At 37.6% G+C, this 15,515-nt stretch overlaps 2 protein-coding genes across 2 annotated transcripts; one reads left to right on the top strand and one right to left on the bottom strand.

Annotated features, from left to right (window-relative positions):
* On the top strand, positions 34 to 3,395 carry LOC109844181 (protein FAR1-RELATED SEQUENCE 5-like). Its single transcript, XM_020413142.1, has 3 exons — positions 34 to 123; positions 310 to 501; positions 1,151 to 3,395. The coding sequence occupies exons 2-3, from the start codon at positions 409 to 411 to the stop codon at positions 2,852 to 2,854; spliced, it is 1,797 nt and encodes a 598-aa protein (XP_020268731.1). The 5' UTR covers positions 34 to 123; positions 310 to 408; the 3' UTR covers positions 2,855 to 3,395.
* LOC109845897 (subtilisin-like protease SBT1.2) lies at positions 13,140 to 15,182 on the bottom strand. The gene has a single exon (XM_020415147.1). The coding sequence runs from the start codon at positions 15,180 to 15,182 to the stop codon at positions 13,140 to 13,142; it is 2,043 nt and encodes a 680-aa protein (XP_020270736.1).

The following is a 15,515-nucleotide window of genomic DNA, read 5'->3' as shown; positions in this document are numbered from 1 at the left end:
ATACGATCTCCTCCTGTCTATTTGCCCGTCGCCCGCCGCAACAGCTCCTCCATCCGCCGCCCATCGACGACGACTCCTCCTCCGCCCAAACATCCGCCCGCCGTCGGCGACTCCTATTAACCAGTAAGAAACAGTTTCTTTCTTACACTTTACAGTTTACCATGCACGATCATAATAAAAAAAATTCCACAAGTTTATGTTTCATGAATCTACACCTTGTTTTGTCAGAACATTAAAATTTTATTATTTTCATCCGTATTCTTAACATCTAATATTTACAGTAAGTTTAACAACATTTTAAATACACAGGGATCAGTAGTCTTCCCAGTGATCCTGGAACCCCCGGAGTTCTCCTGAGCCTAAGTCTTGTGTTTCTAGTCCTGGGACCTGCTTGTGTTTCTAGCCGCAATGGATGTCTCTTCTTCTCATCGTGACATTCTCTTAGAAGCCGCCTCCTCAAGCGAGCAACAATTGGCGATAATAACACCATTTGTTGAGAAGGTAATACATTTTACATCTTTGATATATGAAAAATTATATAATTAGCAAATTCAAGACATATGTGAATTCACTTGATCATGACGGAACCTAAGATTTTGCTTGGTGTTTTGCTATTGTCAACTCACTAATATGTTGCTCCCAATTGGTGTACATGTAACATATTTTGCAATCACAAGCAATCTCCTAAATGAGGTACTGGATTCATCAGTACACAATTTTTTTGCATTGGTTTAGTGGTTGGTCGACAATCAGTAGCTTTCAAATGATGGTAGTTGCCCCATTTGGAGTAAATTTGGAAAGTAAAATTTATTCTTTGGACTCAAGTTCAAATAAATTATACCCACTCCCTACAAAATATGCGAATTTGTCTTTATGTTTGATCTATGGTTAATCATCTTAATTATGGAATTTTAACATTGTTCATAGGCTCTTATTATGTCCTCTTATTTTAATCATGTTACCTTCTTAAATATGTTAGTTTTATTCTCTCATAGTAAGGTTTCCTTTTCATTGGTGATTGTCAAATTGGAGAGACAATAAGAGGGAATTGTGACTTTATTAGTGTATGCAAATAATTTTGATGTGGAGATTTGCATTCTTTTTTAAATTGAAGCTAATGAATTCATATGTTTTTTTTTAATTATCACAGAATTGCGCAACGAGAGATATTGAAATGACGGACAATGCACCCGATGACTCTATCTTAGACACTAGCATTCCACTAGATGATATTACTCCATTTGAAGGGAAGGAGTTCATAAGTGACGAAGATGCATACCACTATTACAATGCTTATGCAAAGAAATTTGGGTTTGGAATTCGCAAAGACACTTTGGAGAAGTCAAAGAAGGCTTCAGGGAAGATTCTTTCCAGAACATTTGTATGCAACAAAGCAGGGAGAAAGGTGCCGAGGGAAAATGAAAGTGGAATAATTATCAACCGTCGACCGGAAACTAGAATTAATTGTGATGCAAAATTGAAGATTAGGTTGACTTCTTCAAAAAGGTGGAAGGTTACTAAGTTTATTGCAGAACATGTTCATGCTTTAACAAGTCCTGACAAAGTAGCACATCATTATTCTCACAAGCAACGACATCGATCAAAGACTTGTAGAAGCTTTATTGATAGCTTGCATGAAGAGGGAATGAAGCCCTCTACTATTAATCGCGTGGTAAATGTTTTTTTCAAGGGAGAAGATGACGAACGAGTCACCACACAACAAGTAATCGATCATATCAGAACAACAAGGCATAATAATATTGGCACTGAATGCTTAACTATTGTTAGACATTTTCAAGATAGGAGGGAATCAGATCCAGATTTTTATTTCGCTATGGAGGTCGATCATCTTGGTATTATGAGGAGTGTGTTCTGGGCCGATGGAAGAGCTAGAGCATCTTATTTGAGTTTTGGAGATGTGGTAGTCTTTGATACTACATACAAGACTAATCATTTGAGTTTACCTTTTGCTCCATTTACGGGAGTAAACCACCATCGACAATCCGTCCTCTTTGGTTGTGCATTGCTTGCGGACGAACAAGAGGGGACCTTCACGTGGTTATTTTCTCAATGGCTCAAGTGTATGCACGGGATCGCCTCAAAGGCTATCATAACTGATCAAGATGCACAGATGAGAAAGGCTATCAATGAAGTTTTGCCGAACACTCGTCATCGTTTTTGTTCTTGGCATATTAGAAAGCATATTGCCGAGCAACAAGTAAAGTTGATGAGCAAATACGGGGATGAGATGCCTACATATTTCAATAGTTGGTACTATGCTAGAAATATAAGCAAGTGTGAGGAGCTATGGAAAGTCATGAAGGAGAAATTTGGTATAGAAGAAGATGAAGATAGTTGGCTAACAAGAATGTATAAGTTGCGTGAACATTGGGTGGATGCATACTTGAAGGATTGTTTTTGGGCGGGAATGACAACAAGCCAAAGGAGTGAAAGTATCAACTCCTTTTTCGATGGTTTTGTCAATGCAAATACTAATCTTGTTGAGTTTGTTGGCCAATATGACAAGGCAGTCACAACTCATCGTGGATCAGAATCTCATGAAGACTTCATGACTTTGAATACTGTGCCCGTGATGAGTTTCTCAAGTCCAATTGAAGCACAAGTGGGAAGGGCATACACGAGGGTGATGTTGAAGATGTTTCAAAAGGAGCTTGGTGATGTGATGTCATTACATTATGAAGAAACATCGAAGGAGGAGTTAAAAGTTGTATATTCAGTTGGCAAGTTTTCTGAAGAAAGAAAAAATTGGGAAGATGTAACTTATGAAAAGAATGGAGAGCTTAAAGTTGCATGCACTTGTGCATTTTGGGAAACCGAAGGGGGTGCTTTGTAAGCATATTTTGTTTATCTTATGGCTAAATCAAATAACATCTATTCCGGATAAGTATATCTTACATAGATAGAAAATTGATGCAAGATATAGGCATTTTGGCTTTGTTGATGCTACGAAGTCGCGGAAAAATGAAGAAAGCACGGAGCGGGAGAGTATTATAAGATTATGGGCTTTACGAGGAAACTTCAATGAGGCATTTGATATGGCGGCGGGCTCAAATGATCTTCTTTCTAAGTTAGAGCAACTCATAAACAACTTCATTACGGAAGCGGGAAAGGAAGTAAGGGGCAAGATAGTTCAAACTCGGGATTCTCAAGTTGGAAGTGAAGTTGACTCAAATACTAATGTGATCGTATTGAAAGATGGTGAGGAGATTACGGTTCGTGGTCCTCTCGAACCCGCAAAACCAAAGGGACGTCCAAGAAATTCCACTAGGATTAAAAGTGGCTTTGAAGAATCGGAAGAACAAAAGGAGGTGAAACAACGAAAATGTGGTCATTGTCAACAATTGGGTCACTATAGGACGGGTTGTCAATTGTTGGTAAGTTAAATTTAGTTCATTTATTTTACATATTTTTCATATATTGTTTATTATTTTGTTTCTCTTAGAATATCACTAATTAATTTCTTTTTGTTTTTCATTTATAGAAGAAGCAAATGAGATAGTGTGTGAGATAGTTTATAAAAGTATTTTCAAGCTCAAGAGCAACGAGTTGTCGGATAGTGTGTGGACTAATTTGGGTGTTTCTTGACTATTTTGGTTGTATGGACTTGTTGATGTAAGTGAACTTTGATGATGTATGAACTTATTGATGTTGTTCGGTTTTATTTGTATGTTGTGGTTGTATGGACTAAGTGGTTGGATTATGTACTATTTTGGTTATTTTGGTTGTATTGAATTTGTATGTTGTGGTTGTGCATATAACATATTAGTAATACCGTTCATATATCCATTGTGACGCCACTATTATAAATTGTTGGATCCTCCACTGCTTATAACAAGTTGGTAAAGAAGACTGCATTGATGGCCTGTAACAGGTCAGCTGTATTTACAATTTGGTGGGAAGGAGTAGAAGCTGCTATCTAGACCAAGGAAGAACCCTTGACAGGATAGTTAAGTCTCCCTGTACTTGCTATCATATATCACATTCCCCTTTCCTTGTATGTTCAAAGATTGGATTGATGGCCTTTCCTTGTATGTTCAAAGATTGGATTGATGGCCTGTAACAGGTCAGCTGTATTTGTTTTTTGATTTTAGACCTTTTCCCTTTTGAGGATCTTGTATGTGGATCTCTGTTTTAGTTCTTATTGTTCATCGTAAGGGGAGAAACACAAAATTAAAAAACAAACAAAGCATGAAGATTTCTGCCGCATTCGATACAGTGAGGTCTCATTCTGCTATATTAGATTTCCAAACAGTTTCAAATTTCAAATGTCCATACGTATCCGACAGACCAGAAAAGAAGTGATAACTCTCTGATTCTTTTAGAACTCGATTCAAAGACGTCAACAGACAAACGAAAAATTTCCCCAGCATCGAACAAAGCTTCTGATCAGTATTCAAGCCACAACCAACACATGGAATATCTAAAGCTCTAAAAATGGAACGAACGACATCTTGTTTAAAATAAGTATAGCTTTTTTTACAAAGAACGACATCTTGTTTAAAATAAGTACAGCTTTTTTTTACAAGGAATAGAGGTGAACAGAAAGAAGACATAGTAATACTCATTAGTACAAACCAGTACTAACAAAACATGCAACCGTCAGTTTCCTGTTGCAAAGCTCAACTCGATCTCTACAAGTTTGACATGAAACTGGAAGCAGCAAATGCGGCTGATCCCTCAAAAACACAAACTGAAGCAACCACAACCTGCAAAGCTATCTCCAAAGCATTTTCTTCAGGCACAACAAAAACACAAGCAGGTCCCAGGACTAGTAACACAAGACTTAGGCTCAGGAGAGCTCCGGGGGTTCCAGGATCAGTGGCTGCTGATAAAACGCCGAGCTCTTCTGCCTTTGAGAGGAGACCTAATCGCTCTACTGTGGGCAAAGAGAGGCCGAATTTCTCAAGAGCGGATAGAAGTCCAGCCTTCCCGGCTTTTGTTAGGAGCCTCAGCTTCTCCACGTTTTAGAGGAGTTTGACGGGGGTGATGCTCCATTGTTTGATGCTTGTGGCCCTGGCTCTCCCACTGGGAAGACTACTGATCCCTGTGTATTTAAAATGTTGTTAAACTTACTGTAAATGTTAGATGTTAAGAATGCGGATGAAAATAATAAAATTTCAATGTTCTGACAAAACAAGGTGTAGATTCATGAAACATAAAAGACTGAGATTGAGGGGGAGGGCGTTCTGAGAAGCGTGATTTTGGGGGGAAGAGAAGAGTGAGCTGTACCACATTATTAGGCTCAAAGATGGGCTTTTTTGCAAATTTCCCTCTACCACTTTAGATCAAATCAAACGGCTCACAAAGCTCCACCTCACTACCAAGGAGATTGGGTATGCTTGGTACCAAGCATACCCATTTTCCTCATATATATATATATGTCTTTGTGCAAAATTAGCTATTAAAGATAGTCATGTGGTGATGCTCACCTTGCTTGTCACATTATAAATGGTGGTCTCACCTCTCTCTATTAAAGATAGTCATGTGGTGATGCTCACCTTGCTTGTCACATTATAAATGGTGGTCTCACCTCTCTCTATTAAAGATAGTCATGTGGTTCTCTCTCTCTTATAAGACCATTTTGCTAAATGAGCCGCCCTCTCATTGTCATCAATCCCTAACTTAGTAAATTATTTAGAACAAAAAATTGAAGTGACCCTTCCTATTTATATATGTTAAGAATAAAACTTCAGGGAAGAGAAGAGATAATTTTATTCATTGTACTAAAGTGTTTAAATACAAGAGCTAGAGAAAAGATTTTAGTATTCTAAGCAATGTGAGACTAAAAGAAAGGGATATAATATGCCTAATAACTATATTTAACGCCCTTTGTCAAACTCATGATCAGTAGGGAACCGCGAGCTTGGGTAAGAAGAGCCAAATTTACATAGATGGCTGTTAGCATGGCTTGGTGAGAGGTGGTTGAATTGAAGCACATCAGTGACTGGAATTGCAGGCGACAAGATCATGTTATTGCAGCAGTAATCGACGGTCACGCACGGTGGTTGCAAGAGAGCTAACCTATAATCACGGGAGAAAGCGTGGTTATTAGATCTTACAAGCGGCGAGATATGGTGTTGCAACAATGATCAGCGGTCACACAAGGTGGTCACGAGAGGAGGCGAGGTGACCGGATCTTATAAGCATCGGTGAGTGGAAAGCGCACGACGAAAGACTGCTTGGCTAGAGGCTGGCTGAGTAGCAAGAATTCTCGCTAAGGCAATCCGTCGAACACCTTGTGTGCATGCGATGAAGTGGATGAACAGTAACCCATGGATGAATGGTGTCATTGTGGCGAGGTTAGGACTAGGATTTTGCTGTGAACGAAGGTTTCAACGGGTGAACGGTGTCATTATGCTATGCGAGGTTAGGGCTAGGATTTTTTTATGTGATGATGTTGTGAGTGATGGGGCGGTGTGTCAAGGTTTAATCTAGTATCATGGCAACCAAGGGGAAGTGTGGAGTTTTTGGCAAAAACAGCCCGGTGGATCGATGTAGAGGAAGAAGAAAGAAGTCTCTGGGATCAAGAGGATGACTCTGATACTATGTTAATAATAGAGCTTTAGGGAAAATAAGAAAAAATTTAATTCATTGCATTGAAGTGTTTAAATACAAGTGCGAGAGAAAAGATTCTAGTATTCTAAGGGATGTGGGACTAAAAGAAAAGGATACAATATAACTACTAACTATATTTAACAATATATTCCTCAAAACAAAAGGCTGAGAATCCTTGGTTCTTAGCTAACAACTGAGCTAGTGCTAAAGGGAATACAACTCTCTAGTTTCCAATGACATGTTTTAATGTTTGAAAGATATAATATAACTACTAACTATATTTAACAATATATTCTTCAAAACTAAAGGCTGAGAATCCTTGGTTCTTAGCTAACAACTGAGCTAGTGCTAAAGGGAATACAACTCTCTAGTTTCCAATGACATGTTTTAATGTTTGAAAGATATAATATAACTACTAACTATATTTAACAATATATTCTTCAAAACTAAAGGCTGAGAATCCTTGGTTCTTAGCTAACAACTGAGCTAGTGCTAAAGGGAATACAACTCTCTAGTTTCCAATGACATGTTTTAATGTTTGAAAGATATAATATAACTACTAACTATATTTAACAATATATTCTTCAAAACTAAAGGCTGAGAATCCTTGGTTCTTAGCTAACAACTGAGCTAGTGCTAAAGGGAATACAACTCTCTAGTTTCCAATGACATGTTTTAATGTTTGAAAGATATAATATAACTACTAACTATATTTAACAATATATTCTTCAAAACTAAAGGCTGAGAATCCTTGGTTCTTAGCTAACAACTGAGCTAGTGCTAAAGGGAATACAACTCTCTAGTTTCCAATGACATGTTTTAATGTTTGAAAGATATAATATAACTACTAACTATATTTAACAATATATTCTTCAAAACTAAAGGCTGAGAATCCTTGGTTCTTAGCTAACAACTGAGCTAGTGCTAAAGGGAATACAACTCTCTAGTTTCCAATGACATGTTTTAATGTTTGAAAGATATAATATAACTACTAACTATATTTAACAATATATTCTTCAAAACTAAAGGCTGAGAATCCTTGGTTCTTAGCTAACAACTGAGCTAGTGCTAAAGGGAATACAACTCTCTAGTTTCCAATGACATGTTTTAATGTTTGAAAGATATAATATAACTACTAACTATATTTAACAATATATTCTTCAAAACTAAAGGCTGAGAATCCTTGGTTCTTAGCTAACAACTGAGCTAGTGCTAAAGGGAATACAACTCTCTAGTTTCCAATGACATGTTTTAATGTTTGAAAGATATAATATAACTACTAACTATATTTAACAATATATTCTTCAAAACTAAAGGCTGAGAATCCTTGGTTCTTAGCTAACAACTGAGCTAGTGCTAAAGGGAATACAACTCTCTAGTTTCCAATGACATGTTTTAATGTTTGAAATGCAACTCAGATATTATGCTTATCATATTCATATCCGCTTACCTATCTTGGATACGGATACAGATACGGATATGCATCCATATCCGCTAAAATCGAATACGATTATGGATATATAAGCGGATATGCATGCGGATACAAAACGAATATGCGAAAAGTAGATAATATTGAGAAAAACATAGTTCACGTGATACAAAAAAGATTGTTAATATGTTTATTATAACTAAAAAGCTAAGATTAGAATTAACCATAATCCATAATTTAAGAACCAAAACTATCGTAAGAGTATGACTAATATGTATTCGGATATTTCGGATACAGATATAGATATTTCACTACAAAACCATATCTATAACCATATTCTATCGGTTATAGATTTGAGTAACCATATCCATATCATAATGGATATGGTTATGGAAATTTTCTCGGATAGGGATACGGTTTAGCACCCCTACTCTTCTATCATCAATTTTATGTGTTCCCAACATATTCAGAGATATGTTCACACAAGCTTCACCCTCTGATCAGTTTGCCATCGTGGTGGATGTAGGATTTCTAAAGAGTGGTATCACTCACTATGTAAGTAATAATAAATAAAAATAAAAACCTAATAACTATGACATGCTTTCATATTTTGAAAAAAAATTGATATTCGTATCATTAGTAATACTATCAAATGCACTAGCGTGTCTAGACTCAAGTGCATAGTATTAGTAAAATAAAATATATCATTACTAACGTATCATATCTGAACCCAAGCACATATCATTTGTACAAAAAGTCTTCATGAAAAATAAAACCAAAAGAGTGGCGCTACAAAGACATATTCACCTAAAGTAAAGCCGCCCATGTTTACCATTACTAAGTTGGATAAATTTTTAAAAACAACCATTTTTCAAAATTAATAAGTAAAATCGACCATTTAAGAATTTATTAAGTAAGATCGACCTTTTTCAGTGAAAAGGGTCAATTTTGTAGTTTTTGAACTGCACGGGACTACTAGTCCCGTGCAGTTCTCCCAAAAAGACCCCAAAATCATCACTTTGCACTCTCTCCTCTTCCTCTCCCTTCTCGCCCTCTTCTACCTCCTCGTTGACACCGCCTCCCACTACTTCTGCTCCTCCGTCAAAAACCTCTCCCGCCTCCTCAACCTTTCCCCCAAGAACATACCGTCTGGACCTGACTCCAAGGCCCACAGGCTTGTCGCTGGGATCGAGCTGGACACCAAGAGCCCTAGTGAAGTAACCGCTGATGTATGAGAGCATGAGGATGTTGTCGGCACCCACGTTGAGGCTCTCCTTCCAGGCCTTGATGACGAAGGCGTCGTCGAGGGAGACTTAGGCGATGGTGCCAACGCCCTTGGCCTTGAGATCAATGACCTTCTCCACGAAGCCAAGGAGGTGTTTCTGAGAGCAGGTTGGGGGTGAAGGCTCCAGGGACAACGAAGAGAATGGTTTTCTTACCCTTGGTGAGATTGGAGACGGAGACTGTTTGGAGGGCGGAGGTAGGTGGAGAATCACACGAGGTTCAACTCAAAAGGGAGAGAGTGCGAAGTGCTAATTTTGGGGGTTTTTTGGGAGAACTGCACGGGACTAGTAGTCCCGTCGTGCAGTTCAAAATCTGCAAAATCGACCCTTTTTTACTAAAAAAGGTCGATTTTGCTAAATAAATTTTTAAATGATCAATTTTACTTATTAATTTTGAAAAATGGTCGTTTTTAAAAAATTGTCCTACTAAGTACTATGTTCTTTATTCTCAAGCTGAATAGAAAATTATCAAATCATCTTTATGCACATTCAGTCATGAGTAAAATTAGGAAAAATTGTGTTAAGATCCTAAATTATAAATATTCATATGGTCAACCCCCGCAGTTTTTACCCATGTGTAAAATCTCTAAAACTCAATTTCTCATGTGAAGAATCTTCTCTTTTTGCCACCACCTCAGCACAGTGAAAAGTCACATTCTCCCCTAGTCTCTCATCTCTCTCTTTTTCTTCCCCATGAATCTATGTCTAAATGTTCCTTCTTCTCCCTCTCATCAACTATTATATCTTTTTCCACCACGTTTGTAATTACATCATTCTTCTCATCTTTTCTCAACCATTAACTTTTTCGCCGTTACGGCCTCTCTTTTTCATTTTCCCCTTCCCTCAAACATTTTTGCACCTCTTTCCCACACTTGTTGCCGCATCACTCAAAGATTGTTTTCTTTGGCTAAGACAGACATCTCCTAAAGTTACACTAAAGTTAACACTTAATAATTACAGTTAACATCTATATTTTAAGGTAGATATTTAGCCAAATTTTATCAGATAGATGTTAACTATATGACTTAAATGTTAGCTTTACTGGATAGATGATAATTGTATGATTTAGCTGTAGAGTTTAACAGATATGTTAATTCAATGAATTTATTGCTAAGTCTAACAAATTGATGTTAGCTATATGAATTAGCATCTACTCTACATAGTTAACATCTATTTTTTGAGATTATCATATGACTTAAATCATTAACATGTGAAGTATAAAATTGACATCTATTTTGTAAACTTAACATCCATCTTCAAAGATTAACAATTTTTTTATAATGTTAATTGCAGAGCTTAGATTAGAGGAAACAAGAAGAAAAATAAGAACCAAAAAGAATATTTGGAGAGGAACATCGAGATTGTATTCATCGATTCATCTATATAAGAACAAGTATAATCCTAATACATTTTATTGATTATAATTCTCAATGTCTCATCTAGTGGTAACTATTTTTACTACATAATAACTATATGACAATTTTCCCACTAATCCCACTACATCCTCTTGGAATCCTAACAGATCATGATTGTTATTTTAGGCTCCATTTGGCAAAGGGTTAATGAAGATGGATTAAGAAGAAGGATTAACGTAGTTAGCCCATTCGATAATCCGAAGGACTAAATTATTAACTCGTTATATAAGTTTTATTTTAGTCTTTGTGATCAGTTTTAGTGTTTGGGAATAACAATGATTTTGATTATTTTCTTTATAATTAGAAGGGTTAACTCTTAGTCCTTCTAAATAGGAGTATTAGTAAACCCCTCATTTTGAGGGGTTAACTCATTTTAATCTCTCTAAAGGGGTTAGCTTAACCCTTCTATATTTTTTATGTTTGACAAATTATGGAGGGTTAACTCACTTTAACCCTTATATAGAGTTTTTATGTTTGACGGGTTAAGAAGGGGTTAAGTCTACTTAACCACTCACTTAACCTTTTGCCAAACGGTACCTTAGGGATGGGAAAAAGGATTGAGAAGAACTACCACAAGAAAAATTATTTTTGTGGCTAAAATACATTACCAAAAGTGCAATAACTTGATCACAAGAGCATTTTAATTTTGGGGTCTAAACATAATTTTTCCTTGAAATTTGTTATTTTCCTTTTCATCACTGCAATAATTGATTTCTCAATCTATTGTATTTATTAACTTTTCATAAGAAGAAATCTCTAAAATCAGTTAAATTCAAGGAGTTTACAGTAAAATTGAGTCCATCGAATTAGTGGTTACAACATAATTGAGTCTATTGAATTATTGGTTAATCCATACAATATTAGTCGCAATATAGTTCATTGTATTAATATATTTTTGAGTAGGGAATGTCGCCCTACTTTTTCTTTAAAAAATATATTTAGTTGTGATAAATAGTTACAGATGTATTATTTATTAATCCGAATCAAAGCTGAGATTTGTTTTAAAATATATATATAAAATACAACATTTATTGGAGATAATGTCAAAATATATATATATAATACAACATTTTGAGTAGGGAATGTCTATTTGCATTTCTTAAGTAGTTGCTAAGGGCCTGTTTGGTTATTTCCAAAAAAAAATCGGAAATGGAAAACTCATCCTTGAAATGATTTTAATACATTTCAAGCACATTTCCCAGATTTCTTTTTTTTTGGTTTGTTTCGCAAAGAAAACTCCACATTTCAATGCCAAGTCACACAAACAGACAAAAAAAGCCTTCATAGTAACAGTGCCCAGTTTTCTATTTCTTTTGTTTGTTTGACAACAAGAAATAGGAAATGAGAAATGGGGGTATTAAATATTATGTTTTATTATTCTGCACTATTCCAACAGTGCTTTTACTAATTAATAATTCTTAGATGGGACATTTCCAAGTGTTTTCAGCCCAATTTGATGTGAAAACACATTTCTTGAAAGTTTGAGGTGGCAGCCTACGTGGCGGTTCATTTCTCGAAAATTAAAAAAGAAACAAACATGAGAAATGGAAATCTCTTGAAAACAAAATCCCATGTGGCACTTGTTCATTTCTTGAAAGTTGAGGTGGCAAGAGATTTCCGGATTTTTTTTGGCAAACGAACAGACCCTAAGAGGAAAGTAAATGGTACCCCCCTAAAAACCACCTTAAACATAGAGTAAGTATACATAAATCATCTTTTAATTTCAATTTCTATTTACATATAATCACCTTTAAAATAGGTTTTGTTGCAATCAACCAACTCCTAAATAATATTTCACTAAAAATTCAAAAAAAAACTTAAAATATTCAATTTCAAAATATATGAGTTGCATCCTAACAAGACCTAAATACTTTGAATGTGATTTTTTAAGAATAATTTTAAAATTTCAGTAAAAATTTTGATTGGAGATTATTGATCGCAGTAAAAATTCATTTTGAAGAGGAATTATGTATGAATTAGACATGAATGATGGTTCCCTTATTATTATCCTATTTTCTAAGCGGTCGCTATGAAAAAACCCCTTTAAAGAGCCCCTTCAATTAGCCTCAAACTATTTTGTAATTAATTTCGATCAAGAATTTCTTCCAGCGGAGAAGAAGAAGAAGAAGAAGAGCTTGGGAAAGCTCTCAATTCTGGTGAGAACAAATTTCCTTTACACCTTTTTGCCTTGGTTCGTTTTACAGTTTTTTTTTTAAATTTTAAAATTCCATAATTTAAGCTGTAAAATGTTCCCAATTCGACCGATTCAAATGGGTCTCTTCCAAAAAATCCTGGACGTGCTGGTGGTTGTTAAGAGGAAAGTAAAGGTTCCATTAATATACGGGGAATTTATCATTACATTCATTATTATTTAGCGTAGGAAAACCACTGTGATATGTGCGTAGGATCCACAGATGACACCAAATTTGGTCGGATTTAGGCGAATCTGACAGCGACAGGGCTTGTAACAACATGTTTGTTCGAAACCCACTCGAGTTTCCCCCTTGAAACCAGCCCTTTCCCTGGTGATCGCCTCATGACGAGGCTGACATTGAAGTCCTTGACCTGCTGGACTCTAGAAAACGAAATTTGGTGCGTAGAAAGGTAAATGCTGACCCCGGGCGGCTCCTGGACCCGCGCCTGGTAAACCTCGTTAGCGTCCCCTACGTTCGTCGCTGTTCGTTGCACGGTCTGGGTCCTTGAATTTGAGCTGAGAGATACCGCGATGGAGGGGTAATTCAGCTGTGACGGGCTGGTCTTTTTGTGTCGGGAGCATTGAACAAAATAGCCAACTGTCCAGTACACCTCAGTGTCGTTGTACCCTAGGCCACAGAGGTATGAGATGTAATCGTCGTGAGTTAGGTCGTAAATGAGACCAGGATCCATCGCCCCGGCTGGATTCACCTGGCCCGCTCCTGTGGCATAGATACCGGCTGTCTTATTGTCCGCCTCGTCCTTGATGGGGTTCCCGTCAAGATCTAGCTCCTTGGCCGAGGTTATGATGGCGGATTGGATCGCTGCTGGTGACCACTGCTTGTGTTTGTACTTGATTAAAGCGACGATTCCAGAAACGTGAGGAGCGGCCATGGAGGTGCCGCTGTCATAGTTGAAGTTTTTAAGGATGAACGGGTTAGGATTAGGTCCGACTCCAGATGGCCATGCTGCTAGAATGTTCACGCCTGGTGCAAGGACATCTGGTTTCAAGATGTCGCCGTTCATCTCGCTTGGACCCCTAGAGGAGAAAGAAGCGACTGCTGGAGATGGTCGGAATCCATATTGTGCGTAGTTGAACTTGATTGCTGCGGTAGGAGTGGAGTTTGACATCATAACGTAGTCTCTGATCTTTATCCCATCCACAAAGCTAACTTGGACAGCTGGAAGGATATGAGCTTCAGAAGATGTGGTATATCCCTGGTCTGGTAAGTCTTGTAGTTCCATTCCATTTCCGAGCTTTACAGCTGCGCTTATTCTTCTGTCAGTTGAGCTCGCTCCTACTGTCAAAACCCACGGGGCACTAAGGGCCAATGTATTTTTTTCAGGGCCACTATTGCCTGCGGATGCACAATTGGAGATTCCCTTCTTGAATGCTGCTAGTGAACCTTGTGCGATTGAATCAAAATAGAATGTTGCATTATGTGCACCACTAATTGACATGGAGATTATATCGACTCCATCCGTGATAGCCTGATCTATGGCTTTAAGTGTATTATGCCCCCAACAGCCATCCTCGAAGCACACTTTGTAGATAGCTAGGTGAGCTTTAGGTGCCATTCCAGCGGCCTTACCCTTGGCTGTCCCAAGAACGTTGGCATCGTCCACGAAATTGCCTGCAGCCGTGCCTGCCACGTGGGTCCCATGCCCTGCTGTGTCTAATGGGGAAGGACTGGTTCCGTTTCGGAATGCTCTTGCACCGATGATCTTATTATTGCAACTGAGGTAATAACACTTACCCTTCCATTTAGTAGGTGGAGGAGGCATTAGATTGTCGCTAAAAGAAGGATGGTTCGGAAAAATTCCAGTGTCAATAATTCCAATTATGATGCCTTCGCCATACATGGTGCCATCCCATGCTCCTCCGAACGGCTGGCTCAACCCCAAGAACTCTGGGGTATAAGTGGTTTCTAGGTGATAGAGCTTGTCAGGGTGGGCATATAAAAAGCCTTCCTTACCTTCCATAGCCTTCACTTCTGTAGGAGTTAGCCTCGCAGCAAAACCGCTGATTGCGTGTCGATAGGAGTACACCAAACGAGGTGCTCCCGAGTCTAGAGTGTTGTTAGGTAGAAAGGATTTGTACCAAATTTCAAGATCTATATCGCTGAGAAGCTCAGCTTCCTTGGTGTTTACTACATGAACGATGTAGGTTTGCGTCTGGCCAGGATTGCCTCCTTGATCATTGACCACTGGGAGAAGCTTGCCATGGCATGAAAAATGAGTAAGATTTGATAGCAAGAAGAAGAGGAGAGCTAAGTAAAGGGCCATGGGAGTATCTCAGGTCCTGAGGATGTGGATGGCTTGAAGGATTGATTGCTGAGAGTTGATATAATGGTTGAGAGATGCCAATTACGAGGTAGGGTTCTGTTTTCTTGACACAAGACAGCAAAGGAAATTTCTTTTCTGATTAAATGTATAACATAATGCTCTTTAATAGAAGGAATAAGACAAGAACGTTGTATATCATGCAGCGCTTATGTTATTGCCATCAATAATGAGAAAAAAGAGACCTATTAAGTGTTTGTCAGCTCAAGGAAAAAAGAATACTATGTTTTCCAAATTTGGCCTCATCTTAAGATTGTCTCTGAAGAATAAGAGGGT

The sequence above is a fragment of the Asparagus officinalis genome, chromosome 6 (genome assembly GCF_001876935.1).
Source record: "Asparagus officinalis chromosome 6, Aspof.V1, whole genome shotgun sequence".
In the NCBI taxonomy this organism is placed as follows: Eukaryota; Viridiplantae; Streptophyta; class Magnoliopsida; order Asparagales; family Asparagaceae; genus Asparagus; species Asparagus officinalis.
This window is presented reverse-complemented; position numbering and strand designations above follow the sequence as displayed.

Bases quoted from the DNA above. Each gene is read 5' to 3' on its own strand.
- LOC109844181 (XM_020413142.1), top strand. From the start codon at position 409: ATGGATGTCTCTTCTTCTCATCGTGACATTCTCTTAGAAGCCGCCTCC. The intron at 502-1,150 runs GTAATACATTTT...TAATTATCACAG, and splicing joins TAACACCATTTGTTGAGAAG to AATTGCGCAACGAGAGATAT.
- LOC109845897 (XM_020415147.1), bottom strand. From the start codon at position 15,182: ATGGCCCTTTACTTAGCTCTCCTCTTCTTCTTGCTATCAAATCTTACT.